Below are 19,461 nucleotides of genomic sequence, written 5' to 3' on the forward strand. Positions count from 1 at the left end.
TATATATTATTTTTCATCATCTATCTCAAATTTAATCAAAGAGGAAGGGAGAAAAAGACATGCATTTCAATGGTTCCTTCACCAAGACTAAGCCATTTGATTCCACTTGTTGAGTTGGCTAAACTATTACTCCAACATCATAATGAATTCAGCGTCCATAATGAATTAACATTGAGGAATAAAAATAGACATTGAGTCAAAACCCTTTCAATTGTCCAACAGCTGGTTCAAGTCAGTATCTGCATTTTTCATAAATTGAGGTAAAATTGAATTAATACTTAGATGTTAAAATAGTGTGAGAGTTATCAAGTGCATTCAAAACGAGATGTTGATATTCTCCAGCTTAGGGGACTTAAAATTAAATCTTAAAATTAATTGCAATAAATAGCATTAGATCTAGCTCTGTCATGATATGTTAACATTATACATGTTCCATTAAGGTTTAGCTCAAAAAATAGTCTTAGCTAAGGCAAAAAACTAAAGGAACAAATTTCAAACTCAAGTAGATAAAATCACCGATGTCTTAAATTTACAAACAAAATTTATAGTAATTAACATATTAGAACAAATAACAATATCACAATCAAAACAAAAGAATTTTTAAACATAATGACTACTAAAACATCGATGAAAGTGAATAACATATGTAACAAACTTTGTAGTACCGATTAAGTTTTAAACATAATTAGGCAGACTTCGTAAAAACCAATCAAATGTGTTTGCTTTGAATCTTAGTTGCTCCAATTGTTTTGCAGAATGTATCCTGTCAAGAGAAAACATAATTTTAATAACACCTTCAACAACAAAATTTCAAGGGTCGTTATAAATTTTTTTCCATTGCATTACATGCCCTTCTTACTCTCATTCCCCTTCTCATCTATGTTTCTAAATCTATTGATCCACATCACCAAGATCATATTTAGTCTCGTTGGTGACATAACTTGTTTCCTCAGCATTCTCGTTATCCTCGTCAAAATCTATACCACCAAAACTTTAAAACATAAATAAACTCTTACATATACCAATTCAGTTCTATGTGACTCAAATTTTATTGGAATCATGAAAAAAAGTTTCTGCATGGCAATGAGAATATTAGTGATTATGTACTTCTAACTAACAATATCTTTCTACTGGCAGTACAATATAGAAGTAAAAACATGATTCACAATCACAAAAATCTAACAATTTACATGTTAACACACAAAATGTCCCATTTGTCTTGAGATGTATCAACACAACATGATTTACCACCCAACATTTGCAGCCTCATTAACTTGTCAATGAAAGTAAAATTAAACCAACAAAATAAAATGGATGAAATGTGTACAACATGTTGGTGATTTTAGTATCATCAATGTATTTTGGTAATAATGTGATTTACTGTAGGCCGATGCAATTATGCGTTAAGCTTGAAACGAGTTAGGGTAGTGCGGAGTGCACGCTCGTAGAGCCAAACGTGCAATTGAATACGAATAATAGAAACGGGGTTCCAAGGGGCGGAGCCCCTGGCGGGGTGCGGGGCAGCGCCCTGCCGGGGTCCAAGGGGCAGCGCCCCGAACAAAAAATTCGTTTGAATAGTTGCACCCTTTCCCAACCGACATAACCGTTTTACCGAACAGGTGCGTCGTTTCCCAACCAACATAACTGTTTTTACCGAACAGGTGTGTCATTTCGGTTTCTATTGTTGATCTCCTATATAAGGAGTCATTTGGCCTCGGTTTCGAACACGAAAAACATACTTCCTCTACATTCTGATTTGTTCTCCATTATCAGAAACAGATTGTTCTCCGAGAATTATCCCCGCAAAGATTTCGTGAACCCAGACAAGAATAGGGTCGAAATACTTTGTTCGGAAAGTGAACGAACACGATTCTTGAAGATATCCAGGATTATCATACCTATTTCTAACACAACATTCAGCAAATTTATTGATATTATAGATAAGTTTAAGGAACCTAACTTAAAAGAAAGGTAAAAAAGACTCAACTATTTACCATTAAGCTCTTTTCATCCTCTTTAAAAGTCTTGTATATAAATTATCAAACATACAAGTTTTTTCACTATACTACGTCAAGATCCATCCATCACAAGCAGAACTAAAGCGGCTAACTTTATCTAATTCCAAATATCTTCTCTGTCTCAATATCTATAGGACAGTCAAGCCCATAATCCATGTTCTTCTTAGCCAAAAAACTTGCTCTTACTCATGATGATACTCTGCCATTAATAAATAGCATGTATCCCATGACATTAACAAATATCTTTAGGAAACAAAACATTAGCAAAAATCTACATGATGTATTTCATCTTTCAATTTAAAAACTAAGGTCTAGATTGTAATTATAATTTGACAGTTGAAGAAAAAAAAAAAAAAATAGAAGAAAAGGTTATATCCAATCCCAATTATAACCCTCTCCCAATTATCATGACATGTATATACAATCCCAATTGAAAAGGTTGTGGATATAGAGCCATTTACATACCATTATTAGTTTTTCCTGAACTAAGTAAGCACTTGATATATGTTCCAAAAGGATGTATAAGTCTCGTCTCTCACCTAAACAATTGCAAATTAAAACATTAGTTCAATGAGGCAGAAAATGGTAAACATATAAGATTAAATGGGAATATCTCAAGACCGGTGATAGCTTGGCTTCTGTCAGAAGAATTTTTCCAAATACGAATATAAGAAAAACTATCTTGAGCTGCTTCATTCGATATATTAGTCCTGGAAACAACTCTGGTTCTACTCTGATAATCCATTTCATAACGAAGTAACAACATAAGAAAAAATAACATTGGTATATAAATACAAAAAAAAAAGTATATAGTTGCATTGATATCAAATGAGAGGATAATGGAATACCTTATAAACAGCAGGAAGCAATGCCTCAAGATCGAAAAACTTTCCCTCAAGATCAGGAAGCTGACTCCCATGTTCATATTTGGTAAATGCCTGAACAACTTGGAATGATATTGTGTGTAAATGCCTCAATTCTGTGATGGTCACACAACTAAATCCATTAATATTTGATGTAAAAGCAAATAGGTGATTAGGAAGTGATAGAAAATTAATCACTTGTGCGGTATCAGGGTACATAGTAAAGATTGATTCTTGAAGATATCCAACAAAAGAATTCATAATCAAAGAACAAGTTATCATAACAACACTAATACTGAAAGATAAAAAGGAATTCACACCAATAAATTTTGAGGTTTGATGTCACGGTGACAGAATCCAACAACATGGTGCATATAAGTATATGCATGTGTTGATGCATCCTGACATAGTGCTTTAAAACTCTGTTGACAGTTTCAGGAACATACTCAAACACTAAGTTAAGGTACACCTCTTCTTTTCAGCCGCTGAGTAGAAACAATGACTTAGTTTAAGAAAATTAGTAGGTTCAAGCATACACATAATTTGGAGTTCCCTATTTTTAAGAATTCAGTCTTGTAAGACTTTATCAATTGCAACGGCTTCATGAGTTTCAACGCACTCAGCCTAAGTTATATTCAATGCAACATCGATAAGCAAAGAGAGTAACTTGATAATTCCATGTAATGATGATGTAAAGGATATCAACTCTGTTACATTTAAAGAAGCACTGCTAAAGAGAATAGAAATACGTGATAAGCAACACCAAAAGAACCGGTACCGACACGTTCTGCCATGTATGAGATTAAATAATACATTTACTGGATGTATCTTCTTGGGACGCATAAATGGAAAAAATCAAAGAATACAACAAAGTGAAGCCAAAATAAACTTTGCTTTAGAACTCAGGACAAATTAATCCAAACAAAAACATCATAACCCACAAAGCAAAACACCAAATCCAACAAACCCCATAGCTAACTAGCTTGTGAAAATGATAACCAAAACAAAAACGAATGCAAATAAATTCAAAAGAGAAAGGGGATGAATTTACCATATCTCTTTCATAATGTTGAGGACATGTACCTGGATAGATGCAATATAAGTTAAATCATAGATTATATATAAGACATAACATAAAATTAGATTAGAAGATTTAATACATAAACATCGAACTGGACTCGATTACAAGGAGAATGTGATTTTCCCATTAGATATCAATCAATTGAGCTCAGTGAAGAAGAAAATATAACTCACATGCTTATTTCCCAAACTGTAACCGCAAGAAAGATGCATGGTCTGCTTCCCAATCATTGTTCCATTCAATCCTTGAATAGCTTCCTCGGTATTATTTTGTTGCAGAAAGAGCAGAAGGCATTAAAACATAGCTTATACACTGAGGCAAATAAATTACCGATAGAAAAAGTACCATTCTTTTTCTCCCATTTTAGGTTTCCCTAAAACCCAAAATTTTCAATCCATGAACAATAGTACACATAAAATTCAAAGGTGGGAGAAAGATTAAAAAAACTGGGTCTGCAATTTTGGTAGGTATCAGACTTGTTGAGGTCTAAATCTCCAATAGCTTTCACAGAGAAACTTTAATCAATAACCTTTTTGTAAAGGTAATGACTTATAACCTCTTCATCACTTGGTTGAAACCGAAAGAGAGAAAGACCTTGCATTTAGAAGAAGAGAGAGACAATGATGAAAGAGAGGGGGACTATTTTCTGATGAAGAGAGAGTATAAAGGGTAAAATGAAGTACATTAGATTTCAAAACTATGGCGGGAAGTTATTTCCCGATTAAAAGTTGTATTGACCGGTTAAAAGAGGATTGGGTAATACAAAAATGAAAGAAATTGCCACTTGGCTAAAGAACTCCATGTGATTGGTCAGTACAAATTGAAGGACGGCGATAAGAATTCGCGATTTTTCCATAATTCTATTAAGGAGAGACAAAGAAGGAATGCTATATCGGTGTTGGAGGGTGAGGAGGGTCGGGTGGAAGGAGTTGAAGAGGTGAAAAAGGAGGTGAAAAATCATTTCGAATTTCTCTTCAAAGAAATCGATTATAATAGGGCTGTCCCAGATGGCTTGGGTTTCGCTTCCTTGAGTGAAGTCGATTGTTTGTGGTTTGAGAGACCATTTACGGAGGAGGAGGTTAAGTTAGCGGTTTGGGATTATGATGGTAGTAAAAGCCTGGGTACGGATGGATTCACTCTTGAGTTCTTCCAACATTTTTGGGAGACGATCAAGAAGGACGTTATCAAATTTATGGAGGATTTTTATAACAAGGAAAGACTCACGAAAGGATGCACGTCGTCTTTCATCGCTCTTATACCTAAAGTCAAGAACCCTAAATCTTTGTCCAAATATAGACCGATATGTTTAGTGGGTAGTTTGTACAAGATTCTCGCTAAACTTTTGTCGGGAAGGTTGAGAAGTGTTATAGGGAAGTTGGTCTCGCTTAATCAAACGGCCTTTGTCTCGGGTAGAAATATATCGGACGGGGTCTTGGTTGTTAATGAAGTTTTGGATTTAGCTAAAAGAGAGAAAATAAGTTGTGTTGTTTTGAAAGTTGACTTTGAAAAAGCCTACGATCGCGTGAGTTAGAACTTCTTGAGGTTTGTCTTTGCGAAAATGGGGTTTGGAGGTAGATGGTTGAGGTGGACGGAGGGATGCATTTTCACTAGTGGTATGTCTGTTTTGACCAATGGAAGTGTTACTAACGACTTTAAGGTCGAGAAAGGCCTCCGGTAAGATGAACCTTTATCTCCTTTTTTTGTTTGTTTTGGCAACGGATGTTCTCACGACTTTAATGCGAAAGGCCATCATTAATGGTGATTTTCGGGGTTTCAAGATTAATGAAGAGGAGAATGTGAACATGTTACAATTTGCGGATGACATGGTTACTTTAGCGGAAGGAGATACGACAAACTTGTGGAGCATGAAGGTCATTCTTAGAGGCTTCGAGATGATGTCGGGTTTACGGGTAAACTTCAACAAAAGCAACATTTATGGTGTTAACGTGTGCGATGGTTATCTAGACGCGACATCTACTTTTTTAGCTTGCAAAGTAGACAGGCCTCCTTTTAAATTCCTCGGTGTTAAAGTGGGAGATAGTCCAAGGAAGCTCTCAATGTGGAAGGATTTCATTGTGATGTTGAACGAAGGTTGGCCTTTTGGAAGGGAGTGAACCTCAATATTGCGGGCCGAGTGTGCTTAATTAATTCCGTGCTAAATGCTATACCAATCTACTCTCTCTCCTTTTACAGAGCTCCTTACAAGATTATAAAGGAAATTCGAGCAATCCAATCTAATTTTCTTTGGAATGGGAGCGAGTTAAAAAGGCATATTCATTGGGTTAGTTGGGATTTCGTGTGTAAAACACGGGAAGAAGGAGGCTTGGGTGTTAAGAACGTGGAAATTATGAATGTGGCGTTGCTAAGTAAATGTAAGTGGAGGATTCTTTATGGAGGATGAGGTGGTGTGGCGGGGCATTCTCGTTTCTAGATACGAAAATGTCAAGTCGAAGGTTCTTATTAGCGACGAATCCGTAATCGAGAAAAAAGACTCTATTTGGTGGAGCAATATTCTTTTATCCGATAACTATGTTTCTTTGTTGAATCACAATTTTTCAGGGGATGTTTCTTGCAAGGTCGGCAATGGTACTGCAATTCCGTTTCGGTACGGTAATTGGGCTGGAAACCAGTCTCTGTCATAGGCATATACAGAGTTGTTTGTCAAAGCGAAAAATGATTCCATTACGGTTGTTGATTCTGGTACTGTCACACATGCTGGCTGGTTGTGGAATCCTGCGGATTCCTTCTTTGACAGCAGCAACAGTACTGAGCACCTGTGGCATGAGCTTCTGGACTCGATTCAGCATGTTGTTCATTTGGAGAATGTTCCGGACGAATTTAGTTGGAGCAGTACCGTTGAGGGTGTTTTCACGGTTAATTCCTGTTACAGGAGATTTAAAGCTAAGCTCAGCGGTCCACCTCTTAATCCTTGTTTAGTGAAGGCGGCTGCGTTTCTTTGGAAGGTAAAAGCTCTCCCAAATTTTTTTTTCTTTGGGTGGAGGATTTTTCATAATAGAGTAGCTACTAAGGAACCAAAAAAAAAAAAGAGGGGCATTATGTTGGATGATGGTGATTATCAATGTGCGTTTTGTTCTTTGGAAGAGGAATGCTTACAACATCTTCTAGGGGGCTGCATCATTGTTTCTAACATGTGGAGGAAGGTCTTCAAGAGGATCGGTCCGTTAGACAACTTATCCTTGGAGGAGTTTGAGGGTTTTATTTGGATCCTAGAGAAGATGAAGTCTAAAGCTAAGAGGATGATTGTAGCGATCATTTGATTATCTACGGTTTGGTGCATTTGGAATAGGCGAAATGCACTAATTTTCAAGAATGAGCCGTTTAGTTTTACTGAATGTATGTCAGAGGTTGTTTTTAATTCTTAGGGATGGCTTCTTTCTTATTATAATTTAGCGGATAATTATAATTTTCACGTTTGGAATATTTTACCACTCACTTATTTTGAGTAGTAGAAGTTTTCCGCTTTGTTTTCGGTTAGAGTATCCCTTATACTCATTTTTTAATGCCATTGTCTATTAAAAAAAACAAATTGAATTATTCAATTACAAATAAAGGCATGCTTTAATGTAAAATCATCATTTGATGAAGGATAAATTAGAGTATTCTTATGCATGCTTCATATTTAGATAGGTAGTTGATTATTGTCAGCAACAAAATCACACGAGCATCCAGGTATGACTTTATCTTATTCTGTTCACATGAAACGAAAATATTGCACGCTGGAACAATTAGATTCCTTGTAATACATTTTTTTTAATAAGCAATTATATAAGAAATCGCACTAGGGGTGCAACCCTTACAACAAGAACTCTAAAGAGAGTTGAAACAGTTCAAAGGTAATTTGTACCAATCATAAAAAGGGGTTCTAGAAGTAGAACTACTACTACCCAACCATCTCCAAGAAAAAAACAAAATGTTGGAGATTACCGTTTCGAAACTAAACGTTAAATTCTCAAAGATAATGGCATTCCTCATCAACCAAATGCACCAAATTAGAGCTAACCAAATTGTATTTAATTTAGCTCTAATGTTGTGTTTCTTCACCTTTTGTTGAATGCAACCAAAGCTTTTGAACTCTTCCAAGTTGAACTCCAAATCGTTTCCCAACCAATTGAAAATATTCTCCCAAACCGCTTTCGAAACGTTGCAATGAAAGAAGAGGTGTTCCGAAGATTCCGGATGATTGGAGCAAAAAACGCAATCGAGGGAATCAAGATTAGACACCCCTCTATAAAGCAATAAGTCTTTCAAAGGGAGTCGGTCTACAAAGAATCTCCAAGAAAAAATATGGACTTTTTTCGGAACCTTAGTCTTCCACATTGTTTCCAACAACTTAATAATATTGGTTGGCCATGCATTGTCTTTGGCGCTAGAAACCAAGCTAGACATACTTGCAACCGAGAAAACACCCGTAGTGTTTAGTTTCCACCAAAAAGCATCATTCTCCAAATTGGTCGGTTGAAAACTCTCCAAAGACTCTTTTAAATCCCTCAATTGAAGCACTATATCCGAGATGTTGTCGTTTTCCACGGAGTGGGAGAAAATGTCCAAACCGTCAAAACCAAAGAGGCCATTTACATTCCAAGAAAAAACACCGTCTCTCCAAGAAATGATATCACTAACCTTGCAAAGTTTATTGGTTGAGAGGTCGAACAAATGCGGAAAGGAATCGCGAAGAGTTTGATCGCCCAACCAACAACTATGCCAAAAAAGAATGTCGTTACCATTCTTGCAATCACAATTGATCCAATCTCTAAATCCTTTAACCCCTTCCTCCTCTTTAAAATCGTTAAGAACAATATCTCTCCACCAACTTGAATCATCCCTATTTAAAACTTCCCCACAAAAAGCTAGAACTTTGAATTTCGGATTATGATATCTCATGAGTAAAAATCTACTCCATATGGCGTTGTCCTCCCTCAAAATTCTCCACTTCCATTTAAGAAGGAGAGCTCTGTTTAAATCTCCAACATCTCTAATACCTAGTCCTCCTTTCTCCTTAGGTTTGCAAACATTCTCCCACTTCACCCAATGTATACTTCTTTTATTTGCATTTCCATTCCACAAAAAGTTGCTAAGAAGACCTCTAATCTCTTTGATTATCAAGTTCGGTGCTTTATAAAAAGAAAGGGTAAAAATAGGGATGGCATTAAGCACCGAACCTATAAGAGTCACCCTTCCACCAATGGAAATGTTCCTACCCTTCCACCTCGACAATCTAGATTTTATGTTAGAAACCACGTCCTTCCACACCTTCTTCTTATTAGCTCTTTCTCCTACCCAAATACCAAGAAATTTAAAAGGAAATGATCCTTTTTTGCAAGATAAGAAAGAAGTGGCCGAGGTAGAGAGCCACTCACCTATATTAATACCAAAGAAGTTGCTTTTGTGAAAATTAATTTTCAAACCGGAAACAAGTTCAAAACCTCTCAAGATCACTTTCATGCTCCAAAGATTGTCACATGTAGGTTCTCCGATAATAATGGTGTCATCCGCAAATTGGAGAATATCCACATAATCTTCTTCTCCGTATTTGAAGGGTTGAAAATCCCCCACTTCCACCGATTTCTTCATAAGAGCACTAAGACCTTCCATAGCAATAACAAATAGGAAAGGAGAAATCGGGTCACCTTGACGAAGGCCTCTTTGAACTTTAAACTCTTTAGTAGCACTACCGTTCACCAAAACGGACATGTGACTAGAGAAGATACAAGATTCCATCCATTTCATCCATCTCTTCCCAAACCCCATTCTTCCCATGATCCATCTTAGGTAATTCCAAGAAATAGAATCGTAAGCTTTTTCAAAATCCACTTTAAGTAAAAGACACCCCCTCTTTTTTCTTTTAGCCCAATCAAGCATCTCGTTAACCATTAGGACTCCGTCCATCATACTCCTACTCGGAACAAAGGCGGTTTGGTTGGAAGAAATCAACTTATCCAAAACACCTCTCATTCTAGCCGCCAAAATCTTCGCAAGAATCTTGTAAATACTCCCCACTAGACAAATTGGTCGATACTCGGACAAATCTTGAGGATTATTCTTTTTAGGAATAACCGCAAGAAACGAAGAGGTGATGGCTTTGACAAGCGTACCTTTTAAGAAGAAATCATTGCATAACTTCATCAAATCGTCTTTAAGGATAATCCAAAACCTTTTGAAGAACTCCAATGAGAAGCCGTCCGGGCCCGGACTTTTATTCCCATCACACGACCAAATAGCATCCTTGATCTCTTCTTCGGAAAAAGGTTTTTCAAGTTCCGAAGATTCCTCTAAAGAAAGCACTTTCAAGTTAATCCCATTCGATTCCGGTCTAGTACAAACCTCTTCTCTAAAGAATCCAAACCTACAAATCGACAGTATACAATACAAGTTCCATTTTTCAATTACAGTATCATAGTAATAAAAGACTTAATCACTTAATCTTAAATCTCAACCCAATATCACAATTCAGACATTTTCAACAGTCATTCATCGGAATATCATTCAAAGTCGGCAGCAAACCCCTTAAAGTAAGTTTCAATGATCTCAAACATTTTAATAAAAGACTGAATCAGCCTAAAAAGCTTTAAAAAAATTGAAACACTACTTTTACTAAAAATTGAATTTAAATAATTTCCTTCATTTTTTTTCTTCCATTAATTGAACCTCAAAGTGTGTTCAATCAGGTACATTACAAATAAAAAATAGATAAATTATAGAGAAACATATTAGCATGATAGCCTCTAATAATTGATTGAAGTAGATAAGAAGTTTATGAGTAAAATTTGTAGGTCTTGGCATCAAGGATGATATTTCTTAGGGCTCCAATAGGTGCTAAAATAATTATACACATGCCAAGCAGAATACATATCTGTAACAAATAGATTAAAATAATAAATTAATATATGCTGGAAACATTAATAAATTATTAAAAAATTAAAGGAAAAATCATAATAACAAATACCTACCCAATTAGCACACCAAGATAAACTGAAACTTTTAGGTTTGTATATTTTAAGCCATATGATACATGGAAGCTGCAAATTCAATAAAATTAATATTTGAAAAAAATTATAAAAATAATAATTCTAAGAAAATTTACTATTTATAATTTTTGAGACTTACAAAGTATGTTGTTGGAGTAACAGCAAATCCTCCGAAAAATCCTAATAAATTACCGAAAAATGGGAATGTAATCGCAATGAACACGGTGAATGCTGAAAAGAAAAATATGTTAATAAATCTTAATATTAATACACAAAATCAACAAAACCACATTATTTGCTGTAAATATAAAATGTAACAACATTGCATATATAATTAGTTTATGAAAAAACATAACTAAATTAATATTGTACAACAATTAATTTTACTTACCCACATATACATTACGAACAACAAAACGAAGGATTGTACTTGGTTTGAAATTCAATTTCTTTACCAATACACTTTCAAGCATGTCAAACATCGGCATTGCAAAAACCTATGTTAACAATCAAAATATAAAATATGCTATGAAATCTTTGTTACTTTAATCTTTCTAATTAATTATTAAACATAAAAAAAAAAATTAGTGTATAATTTTACCTGATAACTTCCAATAACATGGAAAACAACAAATAGATTGGCCATTGCAATTATCCAAGTTGGTTTCTCTAAAGAGATGAGAATATTATCCTTAACCGCATTGCCAAACACCCAATAACCAATAACAGCAACAGGCCAATAACACAAAGCAACAATAATGTAGGCAACAATAACTCCTCTCCACATTGAAATTTTAGATGGTTTTTCTGGTGTTGATGGAATTGTTGCTTGGATTTCCAATACCACACTGTGTCCAGCATAGGCAAAGGCAACTGAGCCTATTGCATTAAACACATTAAAAACTAAATCTGTGGTAGATGTAGATGTATTTGTATATTGCACATTTTTTTGTACTCCCTTGTGCACACTAGCCGTCCAAGCAACTGTAGAGTAACTATAATAAAATACAAAGCATTAAAAGTTTAAGTTAGCAACTATGAAATAAGTATATTGTATGATGAAAATATATCCATGAAATACAGTAACTTCTATAACCCAAATTGGGGGAAGGTTGGTTAGCATCAAAAACCATTAAGGGGAACATCTACAAATTTGTATGGATTAAAATTTTTAAAAAAATTTAAAATACAATTATAAAATTAAAAATTTATTTAAGCTTAAAAATTAGTAATGTGAAGAATAGAAAGAAGTGGATATACCCAATGGACATGACTGCTGCAACTAAAGATACACCAGAAATGGAGTTGAAGCTGGGCAGATGAGACAATATAAATTGAGCAGAGGCGAATATCATAATGAAAAAGGTTAATCTAATCTTTTTGCAACTTGGACACACTATATCATGGAACTTCTGCAATGATGCACCCCCTGTTACCATGTAGACAATAGTTCCACCAAGCATTACTACAACTTGTTGAGGCACCACAATATAAAGACCTAACTTTTCTCCAAATGCATGTTGACCCAATTCATGGTATCTATCAAAACGCTTTCCAGGAACCATTTCATGCATCTCAACCATTTGCCACAATGTGTATAATGTAATGATCCATGAAATGATAAGTAAAGTTATACCTGGACCCCTGAGAAGAGTAAAAGAAATAATAATTTATAAGTCGGTGAATCACGACATTAAATTTAAAAGTATAAGAACTATAAAATCAAAATTGTTTGTTTATTTGATTATACTAAATATTACATATTAAAGAGTAATTTAAGTTTGAAAACAAATATACCATCCAAGTATTGATATGGCATAAGGGAGACCAAGAACACCAGCTCCAACCATGGCAGTGATATTGTGGAAAGCTGAGTACCACCATTTTGCACTCCTATCAGCATTAACAGGAAGCCACTCATCAATTTTCTTGTCCCTCTCTGATTTTTCTTCAATCTATTTAAATGATAACAATAAATATTTAAATGAGATAAAGCTCTAAAATAATATGTTAATCAAATCTAAATGTTAAAAGTAAATATACAAATAAACACAATAGAAAAGGAATAAAAATGACATGTTATATGCAAATAACTTTATTTATTAAACATATTTAAAAAAATAATACTAGCAACATTTAAAGAAAAAAAAACTCAGAATACTCAAATTTGGTAAAGACATTTTATCAGTTTTTAATTATTTATTTCTTTTAAGAGAGAGACAGCTGCAAAATTTAAAAAATTCAAAGTTTTTGAACACTTTGCAAAAAAATAAAATGTATTTGGACAAAATCTGAGATATAGACAAAAAAATCTCTAAAAGATGTTCCTTGAAAAAAACAAAAAAACAAAAGTCTTGTAAAAGACATTTAAAAGTCATATGAAAAGTTATATTATAATTTCAAAGTCAATACAATATTTTTTCCGATTCGTTTGACATTAAAACCAACAAAAATTGATGTATTTAGTTTATATATTGAATCAAATATATGAATTATTTCTTGAATCTCTTATTAAAAGAACTTGAATGAGTAGTATCTAATATCTCTATACAGTTATGAGTCAAGTTGACGAAACTTTGAAGTAGGACTACGATTACACCAATTACCAAAAGAAAAATACTAAGATTATATAATTTTCTTCAACAACAAAATATAAATATTTACATGATTTTGATTTAATTTCAACATGCAAAAATTGCTTAAAAAAAAAAAAGAGAAATCATGTTATAGAAAATAGTATAGAGAGATACACTTACAGTTTGAGGGATAAGAGGAAGAGGACTAGATTTGACAGCATTTGGTGATTCCATGACAAGCAAACTGAGACACAAGAGAAGTGAAAGGTTGTAGTATTTTAATACAAGTGATATTTAATGCACACATGGTATTTAATAGAAGAGTGCTGTGATTTTCTTTTTCGTATTTGATCTTAATTTTAGTCTAGATACATTCATAAGTGAAAATAAATGGTCAAATACGTATGCACATATTTTTAGGTCAAAATAAATGTACATATTTTTAGAAAATAATAAAAAGAAATAAAAAATTCTTAAAGAAATAGTATAGTTAATCAATTATTTATTATTTTTAAAATTTTCTTTTATTTTTATTTAAAATGTTACTAGTACAAATATTATATTGAAACTAAATATATATGTTTGTATACTTTAGAATTCAATATATTTTTTATTTCAATAAATCGTTAATTTTTGTTTTATTTCTTTCAAAAATCTCCTTCAAATTAATTTTCGTTCACCGCGTAGAATTAAGTTTTTGTATTTGGACGTTTTAAATGCGGTCTTTGTGGTGCATGACAAATTTATGACGTTATATTTTTTTTATATGAGAATATGATGTTGTTAATTATAAATAAAAAACATATTGCATAAAAAGGAAATATAAAATTAGGGTAGTGGTAACATGTACGCTATAGGGACGGAGCACATGTTAAGAAATTTACGAATAAAAATTTGTCTTAAAAAAATAATAAAAATAAATAATTTTAGGTTTATAATAAATTTAATTAAGATAAATTTTTTTATTTAGTTGTTATCATGGGTCCATAAGACGTGTGTTAACATTACCCATAAAATTATGAGGTTAAAGGTAATGCACTGACAGTGTAAAAAAGTTTTACACTGTCATCCAATAGAAACAAATCGTTTTGCCATGTCATATAAGTTTTTTTAAAATTACAGTGACTTGTTCTGATTCATGGTTGTGATTGGTTGACAGTGTAAAACTTTTTTACACTGTCAGTGCATCACCCATTTTCTCTAAAACTATAGAACATAAATTTAATTTATTAAAAAAAAAATTTAAAAAGTTTAAATGCTCTTTTATTGCTCTATTTTAATAAAAATCATGTGTTAATCCTCCTATTAAAAAATTTACTTTTTATTTTTTTTATTTAATAAATTTTGAGTTTTTTTTTGTCTTCTACATTTTTTATGATATGGCATTGGGTGAGATTGACAGTGTATAAGATCACTTGCAATGGGGTGTTGAATAATTTTTTCAATTGTTGAATGCTTTCAATGGTGTGTTGAATGAGATGTTGAATATGACGTGGATTAATTGGTGTTGAATATATTCAACATGTTGAATGAGTAGTGAGTGAGACCACATCATATACTTTGCAAAATCTTATTCGTTAATTTGATTATTTAAATTTTTATTTCATCATAATTATTTGGAACAATTATTTTATAATAAATTAGTTTTTTATCTATTTTTATTTTCACTAAAATTCATCATTTTTTTTGTCTATAAACAGATATATGATTCATTTGATTTGGACACAAAAAAATTGACTTTTTTCTCTTTAATTTTTCTATTTAGCCTCCAATAAATTCTTGTTTGTAGTTCTAAATATCTTTTTAGTGAAATGGATCCCAACAATAACTCTTTTAACACACAAAATTCTACTAATTACACTATCAATTGCCCAAAATTAAAAAAAAAATTCAAATAAATTATTAAATTAGAAAAAAAATATTTAACTCTTAATTATTTTAATTTAATTTCAATTGATAATTGTTATTAATATGTAATCATAAAAAAAAATATAAAAGAAAATAAGAATATGAAATAAAAGTGGTAGGATATAGTGTTGAATTTTATTTTAAAAAAAAATATTGTAATTAATAAAAGTTGAATACGTGTTAAATTATTAGGTGGAAGGGAGAGAAAATGATGTGGAGTGTAAAAAATGAAGAGAAAAAAAAGGTGTTGAATCAATGAACCATTGTAAACAAATAATCCACCTCAGCATGTTGATTAAACATAAACAATGAAATCATTATAAATTTTGAAATAAAAATTTATTATTTAATTAAATTTTCTTATTGTTTTTTTTTAATCAGAATTTCATTAAAGAGAATCAAAAGTTCTAAAGAAGGGATTACAAAAAAGCGGGGCAAAACAAAACACCTCACGGAAAATTACACCCCATTTACATCCTATGAGAAATACAACAATAGAGAATTGACAAACTCATAGAAATTATAGTTGGTGCGAGTAACTTTCCTGATAAAAGACCACCTCCAAATGAGCTCCTTAATGCTCCAAATAAAATTGGGAACGGCCCAAGAATCATTACGGAAAGTAATCACATTCCTTAGCTTCTAAATTGACCAACAGATTGCCAACCAAAATGTCACTTCCCTACCAGACTTTACCTTTTTGGATTTACAAAAATTAAACCAAACAATAAAACTACTCCAAATATCAACAAAATTATAATCAACGAAACCAACCCAAGAAGCCAATTCCTTCCAAACCAAAGAGGAAACATAACAACTAAACAAAATATGAGACAACGATTCCCTCTCCAAACCACAAAAACTACAATCAATATGAGTCAAAAAATAAATACCTCTATAAAGAAGAAGATCCTTTGTGGACAACCTATTGATTAAATATCTCCAACCAAAAGCCTTGATCTTTTAAGGCACAACCACTTTCCAAATAACATAGAAAACTCTAACCAACTCAACATCCAACCTTCTAGGAACATGGAAAAAATAAAAAAGATTGTAACAACTGCGTACCGTAAGAACGTTTCCCGGATCTGCTAACCAAATCACGTCGTCCCTCATAGCCGGGTAAAGCCGAACAGCCCCAAAAAGAGACTGCAGATACTGCACCAATGACAATTGGACGGGTTGTCAACGTCGAAATGCCGAAATATCCCCACACCCATTCCCCATTGCTCCAACCACCTATCCTCGCCATTGCCACACATTTCAAATCCGAAATGGCGTAAGCCTCCGGAAATAAATCCCTTAAGCACTTTCCCTCCGACCAATTTGCATGCCAAAAGGAAGTGTTAAAACCGTTTCCAATTACAAATCTACGATTATCAACAAAGTAATTTTTTTCCAAAGACAATATGTCCTTCCACCATAAAGATTTCGAAGAAATTATGCACTTGATATCATCACCCGAAACAACTTGAAGATTAATATCACTGTATCTAGCTTTCAACACCTTATACCATAAATCTTCCGAACCATTAAAAATCCTCCACCACCATTTTTTCAAGAGAGCCAAATTAAAATCACAGATCCCTACGAATACCAAAACCACCCTTCTCGATAGGTAAACAAATGATCTTCCAACTAACCCAATGGACTTTCCTCTTTTCCCCCACGCCTCCCCATAGGAAATTGATTTCCAAACTCGAAATATCCTTTAGAACCTTCTTAGGAACCTTGTAAAAAGAGAGTTAAAAAATCGATAGAATACCAAGAATCGATTTGAGAAGAGTCAACCTACCACCGAAAGATAAAAATCGGTTTTTCAATTCCGAGAGCCTAGCCATGAGTTTATTCAAAATTAAATTCCATGAAGAAATCCTTCTAGGATTAATACCTATAGAAATCCCAAGGAAAGTAAATTGGTTGTCCTCCCTCCCACAAGCCAAAAAGGTAGAAGCAAACTCCATGAAGTTATCGCTAACATTCACCCCAATAAGCTTACTTTTATGGTAGTTGATTCAAAGACCCGACGCCATTTCAAAACCTTTAAGAATAGCTTTGACGACCCACACTTGCTTCCCAGTCCCCTCGCCGATCATTAGAGTATCATCCGTAAATTGCAATAAATACACACTACAAGCTCTCCTAACGTTAAACCCCACATATTCGCCAATCTCCCCCGCCTTATTAACCAACCCCTTCAAACCCTCCGCAACAATAACAAAGAGAAACGGCGATAAAGGATCACCTTGCCTCAACTCTTTCTCCACCACAAACTCCTTGGTAGGACTTCCATTAACTAACACCGACATCTTGCTCGCAAAAATTAAAGCCTCCATCCACTTCAACCAAATGTCACCGAAGCCCATTTTCCTCAACATGAATCTAAGAAAATCCCAACACACATTATCGTAAGCCTTTTCAAAGTCCACCTTAAAAAGAAGATAACTATTCTCGTCCTTCTTCGCCATATCCATCACCTTGTTAGCTACCAAAACACCATCCAATAATTGTCTTCCCAGAACAAAGCGCTTTGACAATTAAACACCGCCGAATGCAACACTTTCTTTAACCTCAAAGCCAAGAGTTTAGAAATAGCTTTATAAATACAACCCACTAAACAAATTGGCATATAATCATCAAGCCCCAAAGGATTGGAATTCTTTGGAATAAGGATGAGAAAAGAAAAAATGATAGCCTTTGATAAGGGAGCCTTACGATGAAAGCTCGAAAAACAATTGATAAAATCAACCTTCATAAACTCCCATCACTTATTTATAAATAGAAAGGAATACCCATCGGGACCCGGGCTCTTAGATCCCTCACAATTCTAAATCGCATCCCTAATCTCCGCCTCCGAGAACAGGGCATCAAGCCAATCCTTCTCAACCCAATTTAAGCGAGAAAAAGAAATTCCCTCCAAAATCAACCTCCCGTGATCCACTCCAGAAAATTTCTTCTCAAAATGATTTTTCACTTCCTACTTCACCTCCACCACTGAATCTAACATTCCCCTCTCCGAGAAAATGGAACCAATATAATTACGAGTCCTCCTATCTTTCATAACCCTGTGAAAATACTTGCTATTGGAATCCCCATCATTCAACCATTTCAATCTAGACTTTTGGATCAACATGTTCTCTTTTATCTTAAGGTTCAACCAAAAATCACTACACGCCCTTCTTTTTCTATCACCCTCCACAACCCCCAAATCTACCTCCCCTCCATCAACATCATTTACCATCTCGTCTCCTTCATTCATAATTCGCACCCCTTCTTCCACTGCCAGATCATAGTTCCCAAAAATATTCATATTCCACCATTTTAACATCTCCTTAAGGAGCCTCAATTTTTCTTTAAGCACATAGTCGCCTCTCCCTTCCACCAAAATATCTTTCCATTCCTTCTCTACAAATGGCAAAAAATCCCTATTTGAAAACCATTCATTATTCACCTTGAAATGTTTAGGACCCCAATTCGCTTTGTCACAAATCAACCAAATCGGGAAATGATCTGATATATCTCGATTCCCCACCAATTGACCAACAATACCCCACTTTTTCACCATATTATCCGCCAATGAGAATCTATTAATTCTACTTCTAGCTTTCCCATCCCATCAAAACCAAGTAAACTTCTTGCCTTTACTAGGAATATCCACCAAATTGCTCAAGTCAATAAATTCCGAGAAATCCCTCCATTCACTTCTTATGTACAAACCCGTACTCCCCTTCCTCTCCCTACTATTCTTCACAGCATTAAAATCTCCTCCGATCACCCACTCACCATCCGAAAACAGAGATTTCAAATGAAGTAACTTCCCCCATAACCTTTGTTTCTCAACAATAGAACAAGGAGAATGGACGTTTACAATATAATAAACTTCCTCCTTCCAAATGGATTTTACTCACAAATAATCTACTCCTCTAAAACTTCACAAAACCCGGACTCTATCAGAATTTCACAACGAAATTAAACCCCCTGAAGCTCCAAAGGACGACAAAAATGAATAATCCACAAACTGACTCCTCC

At 33.9% G+C, this 19,461-nt stretch overlaps 2 protein-coding genes and 1 long non-coding RNA gene across 4 annotated transcripts; 1 reads left to right on the plus strand and 2 right to left on the minus strand.

Moving 5' to 3' along the window:
- Positions 1–522: 522 nt before the first annotated feature.
- On the minus strand, positions 523–4,578 carry LOC131647402 (uncharacterized). 2 transcript variants are annotated; one of them, XR_009297820.1, is made up of 4 exons: positions 4,136–4,578; positions 3,933–3,964; positions 2,867–2,997; positions 523–2,751 (listed from the first exon to the last, which is right to left on the minus strand). It is a non-coding gene; the product is annotated as an uncharacterized LOC131647402 (long non-coding RNA). The 2 variants fall into 2 exon arrangements; XR_009297819.1 differs by having other exon boundaries at positions 523–2,997.
- A 1,120-nt stretch (positions 4,579–5,698) lies between these two features.
- Positions 5,699–7,240, plus strand: LOC131650623 (uncharacterized). The gene is made up of 4 exons (XM_058920327.1): positions 5,699–6,072; positions 6,156–6,334; positions 6,522–6,572; positions 6,615–7,240. The coding sequence occupies exons 1-4, from the start codon at positions 5,699–5,701 to the stop codon at positions 7,238–7,240; spliced, it is 1,230 nt and encodes a 409-aa protein (XP_058776310.1).
- Positions 7,241–10,611: 3,371 nt separating this feature from the next.
- Positions 10,612–13,785, minus strand: LOC131647403 (lysine histidine transporter 1-like). Its single transcript, XM_058917297.1, has 8 exons — positions 13,705–13,785; positions 12,746–12,903; positions 12,209–12,592; positions 11,550–11,943; positions 11,340–11,445; positions 11,088–11,179; positions 10,931–10,999; positions 10,612–10,833 (listed from the first exon to the last, which is right to left on the minus strand). The coding sequence occupies exons 1-8, from the start codon at positions 13,756–13,758 to the stop codon at positions 10,735–10,737; spliced, it is 1,356 nt and encodes a 451-aa protein (XP_058773280.1). The 5' UTR covers positions 13,759–13,785; the 3' UTR covers positions 10,612–10,734.
- Between the last annotated feature and the right edge of the window lie 5,676 nt (positions 13,786–19,461).

The sequence above is a fragment of the Vicia villosa genome, linkage group LG2 (genome assembly GCF_029867415.1).
Source record: "Vicia villosa cultivar HV-30 ecotype Madison, WI linkage group LG2, Vvil1.0, whole genome shotgun sequence".
Lineage (NCBI taxonomy): Eukaryota > Viridiplantae > Streptophyta > Magnoliopsida > Fabales > Fabaceae > Vicia > Vicia villosa.

Coding starts and splice junctions, on each gene's coding strand:
- LOC131647403 (XM_058917297.1), bottom strand. CDS start 13,758: ATGGAATCACCAAATGCTGTCAAATCTAGTCCTCTTCCTCTTATCCCT. Junction 12,904..13,704: donor TTCCTCTTATCCCTCAAACT/GTAAGTGTATCT, acceptor TCATTTAAATAG/ATTGAAGAAAAATCAGAGAG. Junction 11,446..11,549: donor ATGTTATTGGAAGTTATCAG/GTAAAATTATAC, acceptor TTGTTAACATAG/GTTTTTGCAATGCCGATGTT.
- LOC131650623 (XM_058920327.1), top strand. CDS start 5,699: ATGCGAAAGGCCATCATTAATGGTGATTTTCGGGGTTTCAAGATTAAT. Junction 6,073..6,155: donor GGTTGGCCTTTTGGAAGGGA/GTGAACCTCAAT, acceptor CTCCTTTTACAG/AGCTCCTTACAAGATTATAA. Junction 6,335..6,521: donor TGTGGCGTTGCTAAGTAAAT/GTAAGTGGAGGA, acceptor ACAATTTTTCAG/GGGATGTTTCTTGCAAGGTC.